This window comes from Nasonia vitripennis, chromosome 3 (genome assembly GCF_009193385.2).
Source record: "Nasonia vitripennis strain AsymCx chromosome 3, Nvit_psr_1.1, whole genome shotgun sequence".
Classification (NCBI taxonomy): domain Eukaryota; kingdom Metazoa; phylum Arthropoda; class Insecta; order Hymenoptera; family Pteromalidae; genus Nasonia; species Nasonia vitripennis.
Window position 1 is genome coordinate 10,229,475 of NC_045759.1, and position 22,251 is coordinate 10,251,725.

Below are 22,251 nucleotides of genomic sequence, written 5' to 3' on the forward strand. Positions count from 1 at the left end.
TCGATCGAGCTGCGCGGGCGTTTGCGCGGGCGGTGTATAGCTATAGAGACGCCGCGCCCAAAGAGCCTCTCGGTGCGCTTGTATGCGTCGATCCCTTATGCACCTCCGATTACCTCTACGAGCTATCCTCATTGATAGGGTTCAACGAGATCGAGCCGCGCGCGGCTCGTATGTACGCGTATGTTACGCGTGTACGAGCGCGAAGAAGATTACCGATTTTTGTCTGTACAGGTACTCGAATTGAAAATTAATCCAGGCGCTGTGTTTGTGCCGCGTGAAATCGGTTGAGAGAAATCTGTTTGCGCAATTATCAGAGTATGAAATAGGATCGCGAGCGAATGGCAATTTCAATAAAATCGGCAACCGATTCGTGAAAATCGATTTATCTTTACGAGCGCAATACCGCAGCACCGCCTTTATGACCTCAAATGACTTTACTCCTGAATCATCATCCCGCAGCTCTTTTATACCCTCTCGCTCTCGTGCGCGGTGATTACACGCGTGTGTGCCGATTCCTCTGGAGATGGGTAATAAGGCTGCGCCGATTTTTTTGTACCGGCCGCAACAATAAATACCGATCGCGCGCGAGCGCAGCGTAACTATTATCCCATCAGCCGCACGCGCGGCATAATCCTTATACACTTTCTCTCCTCTGAGGTACGTAGTTACAGTAAAAGTCGGGAAAAATCGGTACCGGCAATTTCTGAAAGGTTAAAACGTCTGTTTTCGATGCGAAGGGTGTGCGGTCTGAGAGATTTTCGAATTAATCTGCGAACGATTTGCAAAACGTGTAATATACGTTCGTAAACATATTTAATGCGAAAAAATAACTATTTCTGCTATGAGTATAGCGATTCTTATAGACATTGTAGCAAAAAAATGGAAATTGAATTGCGTTTGTAAGCGGCTTAAAAATATTTTCAGGAATGTACCTATTATAGATTATATGAAAACGGTTGCTGTTTGATAAATATTCTTGAGCTTTGACTCAACAACATTCATAAATCAAAACCAATAAAAGAAGCTAAATCGCATCGCATCCATCAGATTAAAAAATTTAATGATTATTTAAAGATAAAATGAGGTGATTTGTAAAGCAGATATCAATTACCAAAACAACTGGCCCTTTCGTCACCGCCTAAACTCTCCGAGTTCATGGTAGGCGGCATAATAGGTGGCGCATGGGCACTTTTTCATTTCCCTCATTAAAAGTATGCGCGCAAAGCATAGATATAGTGGTGTGTCACCGGTGCTTAGACTATCCTGATTGACATGATGCTTCAGCCGCTCATGATATAACTAAAGTCGTAATAAAAATTCTTTCGCGAGTTTGGAGAATTATAAAATCCAATAAATGTACATATACGTACACCTGTACTGGCTATGCGAAGGAAGCTGGAAAATCGGGTTAGCATACAATCAAAATAAATAATCCCTGAGCAAATAACCGAGCGCTTCTTTCTCTCTAAATCAAAAGCGCGCCGTGTAATAATCTCAATTCTCGCGCGCGCATACACACATCCGCTCTTTCGTGCGTGCATCGAGCGGCGTTTCGCAGAAAGCGGCGAGAATATAACCGACGAGAGAAAGAGGCAGAGAGAGAGAGAGAGAGAGAGAGAGAGAGAGAGAGAGAGAGAGCGAGAGAGATGAGGCATTAGAGGAGGGGGAGTCTCGGTATGTTAATTACACGGCTGCACCGAGCGTACACCTTTCCCTTCGACCTGTGTGCGAGAAGGACTCTCTCTCTCTCTCTCTCTCACGTTTGCTCTCGCTCCATATCTTGGCGAATTTCGATCGTCCGTCTTACGGCGCTTCCCCTGTTATTTGGTCGATGTTCTCTTTTTCCTTGCGGCCGGGGAACGAGCCGACGTTGGACGAACTCCCCCTATTGTCTTCTCGGGCCTCGCATCGCAGGCTTAGAGGATGCGTTTCGGCTTTCGAACGGGCGATTTGCATGATTGCCGGCTTTTGAAAGTTTGCGACTCTCTATTATCTAGGTCCCCCGATGGCTCCGAGCGAACTAGATTTTCTCACACATCGGAGATCTTGAAAAGAGCCATAGCGTTCGAAAACGCGAGCTTGAGCAAACAAGCTAAAAAATGATAAAGTTACCGAAGCACACGCGCTCTCCCCCTCTAATAACCTTTTTCGCTTCTCTCCCTCCTCAATCATTCCCGCATGAGTCTCGGCTTTTTTTCTCTCTCCCTCCGGCGGAATATGCGCTTCGCGTGTGTGCAGTATGCGTGAGTCGACCTCCGACCCGCTGGGAAACGGCCTGTTTTTTCCTCCTCTTCGTCGTATTTTCGGCGACGAGAATTCTCTCTCGGAACCTGATCGGAACTATATTCCAAGAGCGAAGAAGAAGAGGCAGCGACAGTCTTCGAGAAGTACGTGTATAAGGCCTGAACTGCTGCCCCGCACGCAGGTGGGCTTTTTACGAAGAAACTCTGCGCTGCGGATGGCCAAACCGGTAAGCGCTGCAGCGAGAGAGAGAGAGAGAGAGAGAAGGTCGTCGCGCTGCAGCAGTCGGTTAAGAGAGATAAAGACGCGCGCGAATGAAATATGCCGAATTAAATGACGAGGAATATCGCAATCGATTACACACCGCGGCAGGCTTTATATAGGCGAGCGAGCGTCTGTTGTGTGATATATAGAGAGAAAGAGCTGACCCCTCTCTTTCTCTCTCGCGAGAGTGCTGCCTGTGCGCGTCTAATGATGTATGGATGGGAGAGAGAAATTGCTCGCAGGAAGGGCGTACACGCGGCTTACGGTATACGCCATAAAGTCTTTGATTGAAATCGCGCTTTTAGAAGGAGAATTTTTCGAAAAAAATATAGCGTGCCTACACTGCAGGCGCCGCTGAATGCCGTGAAGAAAGCAGCTCGAACGTTCGCGGCGGCGATTTAATCGAGGACGAATCGGGACGAGGTAATTCAGATGATGGCGGGCTCTTAAAATTGAAGCGTTTCTAAAGTTCTAGCGATAATTAATGTCGCCTTGAACCTCGCGATTACTCCGAGCGAGAAATAATTTCATCAATCTTTGATGCGATTTCGTTTGTACACACATCGCAGCTGGCTTGAGCTGTGCATACGGAGAGCGCTGCAGCGTGTTATTATTACAAATAGAAGACGAAAATAACAACGACTCGTGGAAATAACAACGCACCCACGATTGTGATTGGGAAAAAGGGTAGCGGCCTAATTAGAGAAGATTGGACGAACCTGGTTCGATGACGCGTGCTTTGGTTGGAAACAGAAATAAAAGAGCTATATGTAAATTGCACGTTATGCATAATAATTTAGAGCTTTTTTTACGACACACCTTTACCACGACGTACGTATTATTGTGGTTTTCTCAATATTGAGACAAGATTCCCTCGTACCATCAAAATAACATCTCGAAGGATAAAGCCGTATAGTTTCCATTGTATCATACACGTGTATACAGACGTATACACACAAGCGCGTCGTCCCTCAACAGGTGCAGGAGGACAAAGTCCACGATCTTTTTTCGGTATTCCCTCCTTCTATTTCTCTCTCTCTCTCTCGTCTCTCTTATATATATAATACGTGTGCCGTCGTCATGCTGTCCTGCTTTTATTTGGCAGCGCGGTCCCCCTTTCTCTCGAATTCGTTCCGCAGCCGCTACTTTTTGCGCGCACGGGCTGCCTTTGTGCAGGCTTTTTTCACCTCGTCATCGAGGAATTTAATCATTTTCAGAAGAATTACTCGGCGAACCACGTTTCCGCAGAATTTATTCGCAGAAAAAAAAGCAGAAGAAAATCGAGGGATCGCGGAGAAATACTCCGACTAATAAAATATATCTATATGAGTAGGCTGACGATGGCTATCGTTCCATCTCGCAGATCTCGCGTCGGAAGCCTTTAACGCGCCATAAACGCCGAGTCATTAGATAATTGGTCGCGCGAGAGAGCGCAGTGTCGGTAGAGCCACCCGTGGCGACGTTAAAAATCGCCGAGTCTCGCAAGCTCATTTCGCACTCGCGCCTCCGCTAATACCGACAGCCGTAAATCAATCGCTGCCGAATGAGCTTCTATAATATACTACTCTATACCCGACGAGGAGTTATATTTTATTTTTTCTCGTTTCACAAACGAAACTGAAAATTCACATACGTTCGACTCTCGGCTTACAGAATTCCCAGCGCTTCGATTAAAGCGCGACTGATTGATAGCTTCGCGTCTTCTTATTGCGCGAAATAAAATCTCGAAACGTAATTGTCGTCGCGTCGCACTGTCGGATTACAAAGTCAACACGTACACACGCGCGAGCGACGCGGTTTGCGGTTCGCCGCCGACGCTCATCATCGTACACGCTAAATTCCCGCTGCGACCGCAAGAAAGCGCGGCTACGGCATAATTCGAAGAGTAATACATCGCGAATTGACCTTTCGTTCCGGAGCGCGATGAGCGAAGAATTTTCTTCGTAGTGAGAGGTTGAGACTCACCGCCAAAAATGAGGTACGTAGCCATTGGGACACAGCTCTCGACACTGGCCGCAAGGAGCTCCGAGAAAGGCGGCGTTTATCACGTTGAATGTCACGGCCTGGCTCGACAGCATGCTGGAAAAGAGAAGCGACAGTGAGATTACCTCGTCATAGTATATTTTTTTATGCACAATAATGAGAAGCGTTTTCAAAACACAAGCTGCTGCTGCCGTTTTTCTCTCGGGGCAATTAATTAAGCACACGGACGCTAATACGCTCGACAAGGATCGGTGTGTGTCGCTGACGAATCGCGTCCGGAATTAATAACCACCTTCTCCGCGCAACATCTCGCTTATAAACGCTCAACGCTCTTCGTCGCTCTCTTCTCTTTCTCGCCTCCTTCGATATCGTCTTCGATTATACGCGGTGCACTGTAATTACAGCGGCGTTCGGTGCGATTTTTCAGCGGACGCGAGTGCATGACTGATTCGAAAAGTACGTGTGATGCGCCGCTAATTTGAATAGCGAGACCGCACAGCGATGGTCTAGTGTCTCGCAGCTGGCTCGTCTATGCTGGTATGGATGAGTGTCCGGAGGATCATGAATATTTATACGTGTAATATACGGGAGTGTGATTGATACAGCTTGGTCGGTAGACTTTTTTTGAATTCGCAATGTGCGAGAAGAGGTCGTATTTCAGCCGCAATTGGACGAGAGCGTCATAATACGCTTGACAAGAGCACAGGCCGAGTTTAAATTTCTGTATAAATATGCGGAAAAAGCTGCGGCCAACAGCTGCTCTCTTCAGCTTTATTTTATGCATGCCCAAACCCAATGCGTGCGACATATTTTTCAACCGCATCCCCATTTACATACAAACGTCCTCATATTATAGAATAAATAAAAGAAGAAGTTTCAATTAAAAACGATCACTCTCCATCAGAGCAGCGTCGAAAGCACAACAATGCATGCAAACGAGCTCGGCGAAGTAATTAAGCCTTTTAACCTGATAAGTCTATAAAACACTCTCTGAATAAGACTGCCCCAGGAGCAGAGACACACACGTGCGCATAGACGCTCGCTCGAATTACCTCGCGAGAGGCTGCAGAGAGGAAGAGCCTCCTCTGCGGCTCCTTTCCTGAATCCCTGAATGGGGCAGGCCATTAGGCCGCGATTTTTCCCGCTTGAAATTTATGTGACGCGCGCGGCGCGGGATTCGTTGTATATAGACGCTGCTGTATAGGCCCGAGAGGAGTATAGAGTAAAAAGGTGCGAGAGGAGAATCGATTATGGCGACGCGAGTCGCCAGCGGATTTATAGATTGACGCGCGCCGATGCTCGTTAGAGAGAGAGAGAGCGAGAGAGACGGCGTGTACAATAGCGGATCAAGATCCGGGCGTTACAGGGAGATTTATATTCGAGGGAGGCTGAAACGAAATCGAACTTTATGAAAAAATTTGCGAAGCACGGAGGTATTTCTCTCAATATTCCAACACAACGGAATTCTCGGAACGTCCTTCCTCCTCCTCCTCCTCCTCCTCCTCCTCCTCTTCGAAAAACGTTGAATTGCTTCTTCTGAACGAGTCGCGCATCGATCCTCTTGCGAGCGTTCCGTTCCTCAAAATACGAGCTGAAGTGACAGCTACGGACGATTTGCATATTCCTGTACAACAGAATCATTCGAAAAGCCCAACGCCGAAGCAAAGTTTCGAAAAGGTAAACACACTCTCGAGAGCTTTTTATCAAAGAGCTATGTCGTCCTTCCAGCTCTCCTCGCACTCGCGCGCGTAATCAGGCTTCCTATATGCGCGGTAAATTGATCGGACAGACTCTCCTGACGTCACTGCTTATTAGAAACTCTCCTGCAACGAAAATAAAGAAACTCACTGTATAACTCTGCCAAGTCGCATAAGAAACTTACACAAAGTGTGCACCAAGAGCGCGCGACGTGTAATCTCACAGACGCGCGAGAAGAAGCGAGTGAAATTCACGATATCGAACGGGACATCGGCACGACGGAGACGGATCGCGACTGATCTTCGCTCGCGATTATATACGCTGCGCAGTGTGTTGCTCGCTTCTATTTTCGTGGTGCAAAAAAAGGGGGGATATGGCTACTCTGACTTGACAGCTTCATACTGCCGCGAGTGCGGTACTGCGGTGCACACTGCACACGACCGCACACGTCCGTCAGCGTCGTCACGTGTAGGTATACTTACGATTCGCGACGGTTAGAAAAGAGAATATTAGGTTAGGTTAGAGTGCGATCCGGGTCATCGCTATGATGACGCCGAGAGCTGATTTGGCTTACCTACGCGAGGATACGTGATTCGATTTACTTACGTGCGCGAAGGAGATGATATTCGATCCGACTTATCGGAACGCGGAGTGTGTCTCGTAGCTTTTAGTTAGTTTCCCGGTGAGAATGCAAGCAACAAACTAAAAACACGCAAAACTACGCGAATAAGTGTCGGGTTATCCGTGTGTGCACTGGATCTAACCTCGTTTCGCGACTACTTTTCCTCTACAACCGGCAGAAAACCGTACGCTTTTCCGCACCGACGACGAGTATATCCATACAAAAAAACCTTCATCCGATTAACCTTGTTTAATGCCGTTTTGATGCACGACCAGCTACACCGTAAGTATCTCTCGAAAAGCTATTCCTTCTTTACCGCGCGGCAGCTTAGAATCAGCTCTCGTCCTAATGCATTTCCAGAATCTCGTGTGGGAATCGCGCGTTGGGCTTAAGATTGCAACACACCTGCAGTGCAGCGCGGCGGCTCGCTCGCGCGCGAAAACAAACGGTCAAAGAAACCGACGGCTCGGCTGTAGGAGTTAAAAGGCTACACATCTGTTCGCGTGTTTTTCGAGGTGTTGTGTGTAGGTACACAGGCGCATTAGCCGCTGCTGTTTGTATAGCGCGCGATGACGGCGAGGGTGAAAAACGGAGCTCATAATTCGTTGCTTTGAGGTTAAGCGAAAGAAGCTCGTTACCTCCACTGTGGCTTTCCGCCGAGAACGTCGATTGCGGATTTAACCGTGTCGAGGATCATTAGGATGTGTGTACGTTGCTATAAGGTGTCTCCCACACTTAAGGTGTTGTTCGAGTTGTTAGTGCGTAGTTGACGATGCGGAGATGTGAACTTTTCCGCGAGTGGACTGCAAAGTGCGAATGACGCCACACGTCCGGCTGGAAAGAATAGCGGCTTCCTGGAAACCGGAAGGCGGCAAATGATGGGGTAAGTTTTTTTTATAGGGGGCAGCACTATAGGAAATTTTTTTTTGATACACATTTACTATGCATGTAAATAAGTGTTAGAGAAACGGCTTTGCTTGTTTGTACAACTTTTAATGATTAAGTTTAATTTAATATATTACTGTGTATTTACGATACTCGTTCGGTAATTGAATAGCGTGAAAGAAAGCAGTTTTCGAAACTTTTGACATCGACAGTGTATATGCTAATTGACACGTCAGTCGCAGAATCAGTGATAAGATAAAAATCTTTATTTGAATATGCGCTTATCATAAAATCAAACTTTACATATCTTGTAAGTATCTGTTCGACAGTTATGCCCCTAATGTCGTCGTGCAAACTAACCGCTCTAGAAGGAAAAAAGAGTAACTCTAAAAATATAAAGTTGCTCAGCCCATATCACAGAAATGTCTTCGGTCAAATGGATCGCATTCGTCATTCTAATCTCTGCACGTGCTTGGCGGGTAAGTAATAATATTGCCCAGTTCGTTAGCAAACGCTATATTTATATCCTATTTTCTAACGGATATGGTCCTCGGATAATTCAATTTAGATAAAGCCGAACACACTCGTCTACTGTAAAAACGACGACCATTATATCACATCCCCAAAGGCAATACACACGCCTGCGATTAATGAAAAATATATAGATTTAATTAAACGTGATGAAGGGCGTCGATAGCGCCGATTAAATTACTCTCCGAACACTCGCACAGCAGCGGACGGCCTCTTTAGCAGCGCATACCGCTGTAGGATAGTTTTTGATATTTGCAAACCAGTTTCTCGTATAGATCACACGTGATTAGCGCGCCTCCTTCGCTAGTTCTCCCCAGTAACATCGTTTCCATTGCCAGAGTCTTGCTCTCAATTAAAAGCATCTGAAACTACTTGTTCCAGCTCTGGAAGCAGTGCCGAACTTGGAGGACGAAAATTTTCACGGCCACACGGCGGACACGTACGACTGGACCCGTGTCGGCGAGTTTGCAGGGACGACGAAGAAGCCCGAGAATGTCGCTACGTTCTCGTCGTCGAGATGTACAGCACGATGAGCAAGGCCCGCTACAACTGCCCGTTCAATGTCTTCCGGCTGACGGTGCTCAGAAATCCGTCTCCGTTGCGAATCGACAACTGCCCGGCCCCAGCATCGAGGTGTGTACAGATTGATTCGATTGCTTTCGTCTGTACCGCGCGCTAATTGTCGCCTCGACGGATCGACTTTTCTCCACCAGGACTGCAGAAACGACAGGATAGTCGTCAACGCGAGAAACGCCATGATATAGCCGAGAGCACAGCCATCCACGGGTACGTCCTACATGGACGGAGTGCCTTTCGTCACGCAGTGCCCGATACGCTTTTGAAGCTTCCAGCAGCGGCTCCTACTTCTGGCATTCGCATATCGGTGAGTGTAAATACCCTTGACCGTCGAAATTACGTGTACGATTAAATATTAAATTATCGCGTTATTTCGTTCGAATACTACCCTCCGCAGGCTCTCAGCGAGACGACGGGCTCTTCGGACCTTTGATCGTTCAAGGGGATTTACGACCGGGACGACCAGGTGATGCGACTGATTAAGGACTGGACCGATCTGGAGAGCAACGCCGGCTTCCTCAAGGACTATCACGCGGGCTCGCCCAGTCCGGCGAACACGATACTCGTCAATGGGCTTTGACGTTTCCACGAAGTCGAAGAGGAGAACGGAACGAGGAGCTACACGCCGATGACGGTTTTTAACGTGAAGAAGGTTCGTGGTGCAAGAATTTCGGATCGGCTGGTTCTTGAGTATTAATTTGAATTGTGGGTTTCAGGCTCTGAGGTATAGGTTCAGGCTGATCAGCGCTGGGGCCACCGACTGCCCCATTCAGGTGACGATCGACAACCACACGATGCTGATTATCAGCATGGATGGCAACGATACAGAGCCTGTTGAAGGTATGATACAGCAGCATTTACGATTCTTTTGATTCAGTTGTAACGGAAACGTTCGATCATAGAGGATCGACTTCGTGCTGAAAGCAAACCAGAAAATTGACAACTACTGGATCAGGTACCGTGGGTTGGGTTCCTGCAGGACGAGAAACTCGACAACCAGAGTGCACCAAGTGTCTATTCTTCGTTACGAGTCTGCCGAACTCGGCGATCCGAAAGCTCCAGTTGGCTACGACATTCCCGAGACACCAGCGGATGCTCGGGTAAGACACTCTATAAACCAACAAAAATGTTCGTATTAACTGTATTCGCGTTTTACTTCCAGATTTTAAATCCGCACAATAAAGGAACAGAAGATCCAATGGCTGTCAGTATACCACTTCTCAGGTCGATAGCTAAAAATGACGAAACTAGTCTGCGAAAACCGGATCATCAATTTTACATAGCTTACGACTTTTATGTCATCGACAATTACGACTTCCACCGCCGACATCTTTACGGCTTCGATCAAGCTACTGCTAATTTTTTTAAAATCGCCTATGTTAATTGTACTGATATATAACGAGACTCGTTTTAGCCCTGGACAAATTCAAAATAATGTCTCTGCAACTGAACGACATCGGATTGAAACTCCCGTCTTTTCCGCCTCTCTCCCAGCCGAACATGATACGAGATGATACATTCTGTAATTCAACGACGCTGGCGGATAAAAACTGCATCGACAACGAGTGCGCGTGTACCCACGTGCTGCAAGTGAAACTGAATAGCGTAGTCGAGCTCGTTATTGTAGACGAAGGTAAAACCGAGTGTATTTTTAACATCGAACATTTTATTTCAACTAGCTTATTAACCCTTTCAGGCCTCGGTTTGAAGAGTCTCGGAAACTTCAATCATCCCCTGCATCTGCACGGAAACTTCTTCCGGGTGGTAGCGATGGAAGCTCTAGCCGAGCAAGCATCCGTCGATTTGGTTAAGAAACTGGATCGCGAGGGTAAAATCAAGAGAAACTTGAATCAGGCGCCGCTGAAAGACACAGTCAAGGTGCCCACCAATGGTTACACAATCGTCAAATTCCATGCAACGAATCCTGGTCAGTTCAATTACATAACGTTATCTTCTACATCGATAAACATACATGCGACTGTCATTAACACGCCGAACGTTTGCGTAAAATTAATTTCAGGCTACTGGTTATATCACTGTCACGTGGATCAGTATACGAACATCGGCATGGCTTTGATTTTCAAGGTCGGAGAACAGAGAGATTATCCTCCCGTCCCGAAATACTTTCCAACCTGTGGAGACTTTTAGTTCAATAAAAATGCACTAGTTTCGCATTCGCATCGATGCATCTCACCGCGCCGCTAACCAAACGAAGCCACCTCAGTGCGCAAAGTACAAACAGACTTAATAAAGGGAGAAGATCTCTCTCTCTCTCTCTCTCTCTCTTTCTCTCTCTCTCTCTCTCTCTCTCTCTCTCTCTCTCTCTCTCTCTCTCTCTCTCTCTCTCTTGCAGTCCTCCACCGCATTAAAAGTAGATTAAACATATAAGCCCGGAAAGATAAGGCAGTCGAGCTCCAGCAGCCGCGGTTCGAGTAGTCCGAGCAAGGATCACAAAGGGATCTACTCGGCCTTATGCATGTACCGAGAGAGAAAGAGAACTCGAGATCGCCGTCGGCCTGTTTCCCACACGCGCCGCAGTCTAATGGTCGAGATACGCAGAAGCCAGCCAGATCAGCAGCAGCAGCAGCAGCAGCAGCGTTACCTCTCATAGCCGGCGGTAATTCGCGAAACGGCCGATTAACATTCCCAGAAAGGAATACTGGGGCTTCTTGCTACTTGCGCGCGCGCACACACAGACACACGCACTCACACACATGCACACAGGTGAAGCGAGCGACTAGTTTTGCCGCAGGGCAAAAAGCGGGTATATAGGGGGAGGAAGAAGCGCATATCGCCCACGTATATAGAGGAATCGAAGCCTCTTCTCCGAAGCTATATCTTCAAAAAGCCCGCTCTGTTTTCGGGGAATCCCCGAAACGGTACGCCTGCAGATATCCGCGGCTGATTTTTAAAATTACGCGCTCGCTAAATTTTGCATCGAGTGCATTTATGTATACATATACACGGCCAAAAAGAGTATCTCAAAGTGTATTTTAACGAGCGGCGAGGTTTCGGGTTGCCGCATTTTTTCGCTCTCGCTGTATAGTATATACACGCGCAGGGACGTGAGAGATAGGCTGGAAGGATAACCGCGTGCGCTCGCTCACGTATATCGGGAGGACGCGCGCCGCGGTTTCAGCAACAGAGACGTCCGAATAAATCGCGCAATGAAGAGTAACGATTCTTCCTCTTTCGCTGACGAATGCGCGTGTGTGTGTGTGTGTGTGTTATGCACTGGATATAAGCGCGCGTTTGAGCGAAATTGATTATCCGAATAGAGAAACAAGGTACTAGAGTCGAAGAACCGGTTTATAACACCGCGCCGAGGAGCTTCCTCTAGTTTAGGGCAACGACTCGAAATTTATCAGCGGCTATTTCGTCCGCGGGAGAAAGTTACAAATCCAGACTTGTTCTCCGGGCATTTGTACACGTTAGATGCGACTCTGATTCGGCGGCCGGTGATTTACGCGGCAGATCGAACGATTGCGGCGCGCCTCCGAGCGCGAAAGACGTATAGCGCTTTTTCGGGACTCAAATCCTGAATTATCGCGCTCGCGATATAACTGCGATAGCATATAACACTGACGCTTTAATCCTCGGCGAGTAGTATGTACGACAAGGAAAAGTCCCGCCCGGGATTATCGATGTTGACACTCGGAATCGCTCAATAAAGGACTGGCTTATACTCTGGAAAATCGTCTCCCGAGAACATTACGGAAGTTATATATAGTACATACACTCGCGACAGGTTCGGTCGGCTCGTAAAAGCCCCTTGCACGCATGCGCCCGTCTCGCTCGGCGTTTCAATCGCATTACGTATTTTTCTGCACTTAAACTTTCCGAGGCGCGTTGCGCAACGAATAACCCGTTGTCCGCCAAAAAGTCGCTCTCTCGGTATACGTACACGGCCTTTTATTGCGCGTATCGCGCATCGAAGATAAGAATCGCCGAAAGAGCGAGCGTTTTAATTTCAATGTAGTTAGTAACGTCGGCTCGTAAAACTACTAGCTTTTACGGCGCCTGCCGTAAAATCAGAGGGGAGCGCGTATATTCCAGCCTTAAAATCGCTCCCGCATGCGCATATGTACCTGATGCGTACATACCGGGAGATGGCGAATGAGATAATGCGTCGTAATCGGAAAAAATGTCATCGAAGGGCCGCTGCCGCTGCTGTTTTTAAGAGGGAAACTAGGCTTGATTTACGAGCGTCTATAATTAGCATACGGTACGCGTGTCTCCCTATTCTATCCCTGTACACACTCGTCAAGCGTACAACAGCGATAATTACACAGAGGCTACTGGTCGTCGCGTCGGTGAGTGGCATTATTTTCAATGACTCGAGTTATCTCGCACACCTTGTCATTCGAAGTCTCATTGTGTGCGACGAGAGGCTGTGGCTATCATTATCCTCTCGCGTGTGTTCATTATACGGGAGGAGACTACTTTCTCGCGAGGTGTCTCTGATTGATATACAAGCGCATACATCATATTCAGATTGTATTCGCTAAGCAATTGGATATACATCACCACTGCGCGCGCAGTAGTTGCGAGTTAAGCGCGGCATAGTTAGCCGGTCGCGTCTAAAAAGGCAATAAAGAATCTAGAGATCGATAAAGAGACAGCCGGGGCATATAAACTAGAATTGTGTGTCAGGTGACAAAAAGCGCGCGACATAAGTGCCGTACTGCGAAAATCGACTTTCTTCGCGCGAGCTGGTGAAGAGAAGTGGTGTTGTAACGGATTAGGCGCGCGCGTGGACTGGTGAACTTGCGGAGCGTAATTAATAGCCGGGATATCAATCAGTCGAGAGCGGCTGATCTTGAAACTGCGTAAGAAATAGTTCCTGACCGAGAACTCGTGTACCAGTTGTATAAGCTGGGCGATAGCTGCATGCCGATTTTTCGGAAAATCGAAACAAAAGCGCCGGAGCACACACACACACACACACATCGATCGAAGCGGCACTCGAAGAAGTAAGGAAGCAGCGGGAGCAAGAGTATATAGGAAATGGTACGGCTGGAGGATAGGGAGAGAGGGCGGGATAAATGAAGAGCACAAAGCCGCACGCGCTGTAGACTCTCTTACCTGTTGCCTCCACCTCCTTCTCCTCCTCCTCTTTCTCTCTCTCTCTCTCTCTCTCTCTATCTCTTTCTCCGTCTATCCTTTGTGCGCGAGCGGTTGCAGACAGTCTTCGGCTACAGCTTCGCACACACCGCACAGACTTTACTCGCCTGTGCGCGCCTGTACGTGTATTACACACACAGACAAGCACGAGCACATGCACTCGCAGGACACTGCACACTGCACACGCGACTTTCACTGCAGCAACGAATGATGCACACGCAGAGAGGCTACATGCACAGCTCTCCGCCGATCGAGAGGGAGAGACGAGGACCGGTTGATTTAAAAAACGAACAAAACGGCTCTGCGCGGCGCGCAGTCCCTCTCTCTCTCTCTCTCTCTCTCTCTCTCTCGCGTGTATGCACAGGCGCGCGAAAAATCGAGAGCGCGCGCACTTCACTTGCCGATCTCTCTCTCTCTCTCTCCTTTATACCGCTGCTGCTGAGCTGTAACGTTAAAAATTTCTTTTCTTTATCGCACGATCCTCTCGTCGATGCGACGGAGAACGAAATTTCGCTTCCGAAAAATTATATCGCCCGCCGAGAGAGATCTATCTCTCTTTCTCTCTGTGTATTATATGCAGCGAGTCGCGTTACGATGATGAAACGGCCGATCGGCCCATTAATTAAAAGGCAAACGAACACGACGCGCTATTATCCGCCGCGATGCGGACACGCCTCTCTCGCTGTGTATACGCTGATGTAGAAACGCGGCGATATTAGGGCCAGTCGCGTCCTTCTTTTCTCGCTGGGCCGGTGTAATTATGAGATAAGTCGCCGCGATAAGGAGAGGGGGTATAAAATCTCGAATCGAGGAATTTCCGAAGAGAGAAAGAGCTGAACCCGTTATATTGTGCGAGAGGGCCGATCGCCGATTTTATCGAGTAATCAAATAATTTATTGTCGGGGGATTTCGTTATTTTTCTCGGACACTTTGATATTGCACCGATCTCGGATTTAATTATACACTCGAGGCCTTCGTTTTTGCGCAAGGCATTAAGAAAGGGCGTCTAAGGAAAGTTCGGAAAAATCGGCGCGATCCAATTGAAAAGATAGCGACGCGACGCGCCTTGATAAATCTCCCGAAGAGGAACAACGGGTATATTTCGCAAAGTCAAAGGATGAGGCTATGCAGCTCTCCCTCGACACATCACCCGGTACGTACCTAATTATTACAAGAGCGAATTTCATACCTCTCGCGCGCATAATATCGCCATCTCGATGTCGTCCACTCCGAGAGGGAGACAGATCGCGGAAAAAGCGAAGAACACGCGCCGAAGAAGAATCATCGGAAATATCGCGCCGCGCCGCATGCAGGTATTATCACACTCCTTGGCCGGAAGTGGCAGCTTAGTCGGCGAGAGATCATTCGAATCGATTAGGCCATCCGAGCAAGCGAGCGAGCGAGCGAGATGAGCGAATGGGATAAAAAGGCGCTGCAGTGCAGCGCGCGCGAGGAATCGGCTTGAATTCGAGAAGAGTCCATTTCCTTTTGCCCCGCGATTATTCATTCGGACGTTTGCGCGCTTTCGCGCGCGAAAGGTGGTGTTTTGCCCGCTCTCTGCATTACTAATGCGAGTTTACGGCCTGATAACATAATCGACGCCGATTTTATGCACACGCCGCGCGCGTTACGCTATAGTTAGCGCGACAGTTATATCCGCGAAATTGGCAGTTGCGAGTCTATGCGATCGGTATATATTACAGGTGGCCTCGGAGATTCAGGGAAAAAATGGCGTCGCGCGCATAAACCGGCCATCCTTCAGCCTCTGACGGAACAATGTGAGCCGGGGGGAGACGCGAGCCATTAAGTCTCGAAATTCCAAAAAGAGAGCCCGGCTTAAATTCCCACGTAAATCCGCGAGAGAGCGACGGGGAACGGATGCGCTCGCTACACTCCTCGCGAAGAATAGGATTCCGCTGGTGCGCAGCGCATACGCGCGCGGAATCAAAGTCAGGGCGCACACGGAGATAGAATAGCGGACGAGCGAGGAAGTCGATGCTCTCTCTTTCTCTCTCTCTCTCTCTCTCTCTCTCTCCGCGCGCACCTGCGCCACCTCCGCGCGCGCGCGCGTCACTTATTTGTAACACATTCCCTTCGAGAGAGATCGGTATAGGGGGAGGAAGAGTATGCGCAAAAAGCCAACCGCGCGCCGAGAAAAGGAACGTACGCGAGCCGAACCTTCGGACGGAGACAGCTGAGGAGGAGGTTTTTGCGGCCGAGGTTTCTTGGTCCTGCGACGAGCGTGGGCTTTTTCTTGCCCGTTTAACGACACTTTATGCCGACGAGCTGAGATGACTGTACGCGCGGGCTGTGGTTTTTTCGAGATGGCTTTTTGCCGGCGAGGCGGTTGCGAGATCGGTAGTGATCGGTATACGCGTAGGGGAAAATCGGGAATTACCGATCATTGCGTGAAGATCCTTCGTCTCGACGTCGCCGAGGCATCCGCTTCCCCGATCGTCAATCGAGTTCGATTGCGATGTACAAGTACGTCTACGACATTCAGCTTCGAAAACGATCTTAGCGATGCGGCGCAATTTCATTCCGAGTAAAAAGCCGCTAATCACCTCGGCTTTTATACCTTTACATGAGTCGAGCTTTATTGGCCCACGAGTATACACGCGCTGGTCATAAATCGAGGCCGTTTAAGTTCACAATCCAAAACGGCCGGATTCGAAAAATTTCCGCGCAATAAATTACGCCGGCCACGCGAGAAAATTAACCCTCGCATAAATCCGAATCTACTTAGGAAGATTCGTCAAAGCCGTAATGGATCGGTATATAGTATAGGGCGAGAGAGATATACGAGCGAGTTGAATTATGGCGCCCCGTCGCAATCACAAACGCGCGAATATTTTATCGAATCACACTGCCAAGCGCCTTACATTCGATCCTAATTATACCGTTCTCCAGCGGGCACTTATCGGACCACTGCTTCACACGATATCTCTGGCATCACTTCACCAACCCCCGATATCACATACTGCTCTCTCCCAGCAGAGAACTATTCGATACTCCGAACTGCGCGAAAAAACCGCGAGGCGTGATAAAAGAGCGCGCGCAAGCTACTATACACACGGTGCACGCGGGGCCTGACGGTACGACCGCGCCGGGCTCTAAGTAGAATGAAACTGTCAGGCGAGCCGGCCGGAGAGGCTTTCTGCCCTTTCTGCAGTCTTGCCGTGCATCCTCGGCGGCGTGGAGGACGCGAGCGCGTTCCCCCCACCACGGCTGGCCCACCAATGCGTGCGCGCGCGGGGCCTCAACCTTGCCTCCCCCCACCCTTCCTCCTTCTTCTTCTTCTCTCCTCTTAGCGAGCCAGTCGATGCACTCCCTCTTCTCTCTCTCTCTCTATACTTGCACACTCGACTTTGGCGCGCGTGTGTGCGCGGGTACGTACTCCGTCTATATCCCGATGGTGTCGCTACCGCGGTTCCCCGTCGCCGTAGATCTGCACGCGATCGATCCGTCGCTGCTGCTGCTGCAGTCTCGCGTGATCGAGCGGAAGCTGAGATTTTATCGATCGCGCGACTTTACGATTTCTTTACGGTGGCTTTGGTTCAGCCGAGGCTATGGATGTTTCGACGTGGCATTCCATTGGATTATTGATGTATTTTAATTGGTTGGATTATATTCGAGTTTCATAGAAAATTTAGGTGTTGGGTTGGAGTGTACCGAGATTATACAGTAGTATTTTGTTTGAGTAATTTGTCTGTATAAGAACGTATGCAGAACAGAGGAAGTGTGGGTAAAGAGCCGACTCGTGTTGATTCAGCACTAAAGATAAGATTGAAACAATTAAGCTCGAATATGTCTCAGCTTATTGACACGAAATTCTTTTTCTTGTTTACAGAAAGATTCTCTTATACATGCATTTAAATCGTTCGAAACGTCGAGTGGGTTCGGAAATCAGAACAGAGTTTTTTGCAAATATCAGAAGGCGATGTCCGGACTGAAAATTAAATTTTAAAGTGTAATATTGAAAAATCGAAAATGTACACAAGAAAAATAATATCGTCAGTAGTTCTAATTATTGGATTCTTGACTTGTAAGTATAAGGAAAACCGAGTTTAAAACGCGTTATCTTACGAAATTGCATAGTTCACGGCCTATTTTAGCAACTAATAAAAATGATAATTTTTAATTTCTTACCTTCGAAAAAGTACTACTTTCTACATAAGGGGTCAAGCCTGGGTTAAATCCTGCAAAAAAACAAAAAGATATTTTTACCAAAAAATTTTTGATTTGATGTAATTTGAAAAAAAAATCTATTGAAAATATATAAAATATGCACCAAAATTTGTTGCTAGCAGTATTTGATTTATATTTTTTAGCAATGTCTCTCGATCGGTCCGAGGGGACATGTTTAAGGTACATTTTAAGCCCGGATAGAGTAAAGAAGACGGTCCGGATCTCTCTAAAAGCCGTGGCAAGTGACTAAAAACACTTATTTATATAGTGAAATGTCATGAATTTTGGTCAATGATTTTACAAGGTATATACATGTTTTTTTTCGATAAAAGTGGTGCATATTTTATATATTTTCAATAGAATTTTTTTTCAAATTACATCAAATCAAAAATTTTTTGGTAAGAAGAATATCTTTTTGTTTTTTTGCAGGATTTAACCCAGGCTTGACCCCTTAATCGATTTGAACTACTTTTCGCAGCTCTTGTCAAAAGAAAATGTTATTTTTATAATTGTTACATTTCCCAATGATCTTACGGATATTTACATTCTAGTTTGTAAATATCGATTCAGCTTGAGCAAATCATGCCGAACAATATAGTTGGTACTCGTGAAAATTAAACGAGCTTTGAGTAATAACATTCGACCTTCAAATTACCGTCTTTTTTTAAGCAACCGAGGCCGTCTTGAACTTCGAAGATGAAGATTTCCATGGCCACACAGCTGACACGTACGACTGGTCGAAACACCCCTGTCGACGTGCCTGCAAGGATGACGAAAAACCAAAGGAATGCCACTACGTTTTCGTGGTGGAAATGTACACGACCATGAGCAAAGCCTGCTACGATTGTCCGTTGAGCATGACCGACTGCTTCAGACCACACTGTCTACCCGCCGACGGGGTACAGAAGCCTGTCTACGTTGCCAATCGTCAACTGCCTGGTCCAACCATCGAGGTAGACTATAATCCAGTTATTATCGATGCTATATAATGATTTCTTCAATTTCGCTCCGATTTGCAGGTCTGCAAGAACGATAGAATAGTGGTCGACGTCCGAAATCTAATGATATCCGAGAGCACAGCGATTCACTGGCACGGAATACAACAAAAGGGTACGCCGTACATGGACGGAGTCCCCATGGTCACTCAGTGTCCGATCGCCCCCGGAAACAGATTCAAGTATAACTTCACTGCGTCGACGAGTGGCTCTTACTTGTGGCACTCTCACATCGGTATGATTTTTTTATACTTGCACAGTAATTGACTATCCATTAGTAAACTGCGTTTATAAAGTTTTCATATCGAACGTACGAAGGTTCACAGCGCGACGACGGGCTCTTCGGCCCCTTGGTAATCCACTCACCGCCAAGCGAGAACATTCACGCGGAATTATACGACGAGGACGATAAAATCATGTTCATCAACGATTGGACACACCTAAGCGGTAATGCGGGTTTCCTCCGAGACTACCACTACGGTACGCAGGGCTATGCAGATACCATGCTCATTAATGGATTGGCTCGATTGAATAAAATCGAAGAGGATGATGGTATCGCGAATTATAAACCCACTGCTGTTTTCGAAATCAGAAAAGTACATCGAAATTGCGTGGATTTATTGGCAATATTGAAGGACGATAATTTTGAAATTTATCTTCTCTTTTATTAGGATCGCAAATACAGGTTTAGAGCAGTGCACGCCGGTGCGACGGATTGCCCGACGGAAATATGCATTGACAACCACACAATGCTGGTGATCAGTATGGACGCTAATGACATTGAACCGGTCGAAGGTAATTATTTACGTATTAACCTATACAATACGTCGTTACTGCGAAGAAAGTTATCGCATAATAAAACCTACAATCATGGCTCTTCAGTTGACTCGATCCACATCTGGAACGGCGAGAGAATTGACTTTGTCGTGAAGGCTAATCAAGCGATCGGTAACTACTGGATCCGGTTTCGCGGTTCCGGGATGTGTAAACGACCCCGAATTCATCAGGTCGCGATTCTCAGATACGAAACTGCTGCACCTGTAGATCCAGATGCTCCGATTGGCTACGATATCCCCGCGACAGGAGTTATGAAGAGAGTATGCATCGTTTCCAAGAAAATACTTTTCCAATGTTTTAGTTTTATATTACTATCGGATTTTTATATTCAGATGCTCAATCCGCACAATTCAGGATCGGAGAATCCCACGGCGATCAGTATACCTTCCCTTACGTCTATCGCAGCAAATGACGAATCACTCGGGAGAAAACCGGACGATCAATTTTATATAACGTACGACTTCTATGCCCTGGATAATTACGATTATCATCGAAGACACCTTTACGGATTCTACGAAGGTGCTTTACATTTCTTTTTCTTTGCGTTGAATCATTCACCTATCAAATACTCACGTTGGTCTTTCAGCTCTCCCGAGAACTACGAGACACTCTCTGCAGCTGAATCACATCACTCTAAAGTTGCCATCGTTTCCTCTGCTGTCGCAGAGCGACATGATAAGAGACAATAGCTTTTGCAACTCGACGACACTTGCGAAAAAAAATTGCACGGCTGACGAATGCTCCTGCACTCACGTGTTGCAAGTCGAACTCAACAGCGTCGTTGAGCTAATCATGATTGACGAAGGTTTGGTTATATATATATATTTTTTTTTTTCGAAACGATATCTTCGACTAGACAAATAATAATGAGAAAAATTTTAAATACGAAGGTGTAACTCTGAAAAACGTCGGCATCTTCAATCACCCCCTGCACCTTCACGGACAGTTCTTCCGAGTGGTAGCGATGGAAGAGATGACCGAGCAAGTGTCAGTCGATCTGATAAAGAAACTCGATCGCGAGGGAAAAATCAAGAGAAGGTTGGATCGCGCGCCGCTGAAGGACACGGTCAAGGTTCCCACTAACGGCTACACCATTGTCAGATTCCACGCCACTAATCCCGGTGGGTATTAAAACTTATAAAGTAGAGCTCGCTTATCAGTATCTGGACGCGATCAGTCACGTCTCACGACCATTAACGATCGTCTTACGATGCTCGGCATTCACCTACAGATCCATTAGTAGACGCATTTTATTTTTACCTGTGATAATAACAAACAATTTTTTTACGTCAGGATATTGGCTGTACCACTGCCACATCGATCTGCACACCAACATCGGTATGGCTCTTATCTTCAAAGTGGGAGAGCATCGTGATTTACCTCCTGTACCGAAGAACTTTCCAACCTGCGGAAACTTTGAATAGTAGCGAGTGCATTATTTCAGTCGAAGAGACATCGCTTTCGTGCTTTTGTAATGCGAACGCTATTTATTCCAAAAAATACATTACATTGAAATTACTCGCTCTTTGCCTCTAATTGTCAGAGAGCGATATGACGAAAAACGATATCTTCTACAACTCAACGACTTTTGCACGTAAAAATTATGCACCACGGACGAATGCTCGGGGACTTCGCGGCCTCGTTGAGTTAATTAATAATAATTGACCAAAGTAGTGCTCGTATTATTTCCATACAATAAACTTTTTCTTCTATTCGAAGACATAAGAATGCCTTACACGAACATCGAAATGATGGCTCTAATTGACTTTTCTCCTGAAGCCAAAAACTTTCTAGCCTGCGTAAACTTCGAATATAATCTAAATTAGTCAACAATTTGTGTGGACGGTTAATTCCTCGTTAATGGCAAAGAAAAAAACTATTACATATTAGACACCTGCGTATACGCTTCTTGCTATTATTCAACAGCCAGCCTAAGACGAAAGTTACGATTCCGAGTGATTTACGAGCAAAATAAAGAAGAGAAGCACATAAGAAACTGCTTGTTAAGAGAACCGGCATAACCGCATACAGGTGCAAGCGTCATCCGCAGTCCAGCGGCAAGTAGTAAAAGATGCGAAAATTTTCGCGTCTGTCTAGAACAGACCATTACTACTTACGCAACAGCACTACCTCGGACGCGCACGCGAGCGTGCACTTTCATATCCAATAGGCACATATATAGCTTCCATAATACTCATTTTGCAATCGGCCACTTCACCTTCATTTCTCAAACTTGCGACGATAAAGTCGCGCCTCGTTTCCTGGTTTTGTGCAATCGCGAAAAAGTTCGACGAAATTGCGGCTAAT

General features: G+C 46.9%; 2 protein-coding genes across 5 annotated transcripts; both read left to right on the plus strand.

Annotated features, from left to right (window-relative positions):
* Positions 1 to 8,023: 8,023 nt before the first annotated feature.
* LOC100115163 lies at positions 8,024 to 10,226 on the plus strand. Its single transcript, XM_031926596.2, has 7 exons — positions 8,024 to 8,172; positions 8,606 to 8,857; positions 8,938 to 9,107; positions 9,198 to 9,452; positions 9,517 to 9,640; positions 9,703 to 9,900; positions 9,963 to 10,226. The coding sequence occupies exons 5-7, from the start codon at positions 9,614 to 9,616 to the stop codon at positions 10,197 to 10,199; spliced, it is 462 nt and encodes a 153-aa protein (XP_031782456.1). The 5' UTR covers positions 8,024 to 8,172; positions 8,606 to 8,857; positions 8,938 to 9,107; positions 9,198 to 9,452; positions 9,517 to 9,613; the 3' UTR covers positions 10,200 to 10,226.
* LOC100115200 (laccase-1) lies at positions 10,128 to 21,685 on the plus strand. 4 transcript variants are annotated; one of them, XM_031926589.2, is made up of 11 exons: positions 10,128 to 10,433; positions 10,497 to 10,727; positions 18,782 to 19,065; positions 19,132 to 19,342; positions 19,426 to 19,703; positions 19,779 to 19,902; positions 19,990 to 20,204; positions 20,277 to 20,463; positions 20,531 to 20,749; positions 20,835 to 21,065; positions 21,238 to 21,685. In XM_031926589.2, the coding sequence occupies exons 1-11, from the start codon at positions 10,235 to 10,237 to the stop codon at positions 21,366 to 21,368; spliced, it is 2,310 nt and encodes a 769-aa protein (XP_031782449.1). In that variant the 5' UTR covers positions 10,128 to 10,234; the 3' UTR covers positions 21,369 to 21,685. The 4 variants fall into 4 exon arrangements, with proteins under 4 accessions (XP_031782449.1, XP_008214237.1, XP_016839497.1 ...); XM_008216015.4 differs by lacking the exons at positions 10,128 to 10,433; positions 10,497 to 10,727 and adding an exon at positions 10,918 to 11,032; XM_016984008.3 differs by lacking the exons at positions 10,128 to 10,433; positions 10,497 to 10,727 and adding an exon at positions 14,595 to 15,077.
* The last annotated feature ends 566 nt before the right edge of the window (positions 21,686 to 22,251 follow it).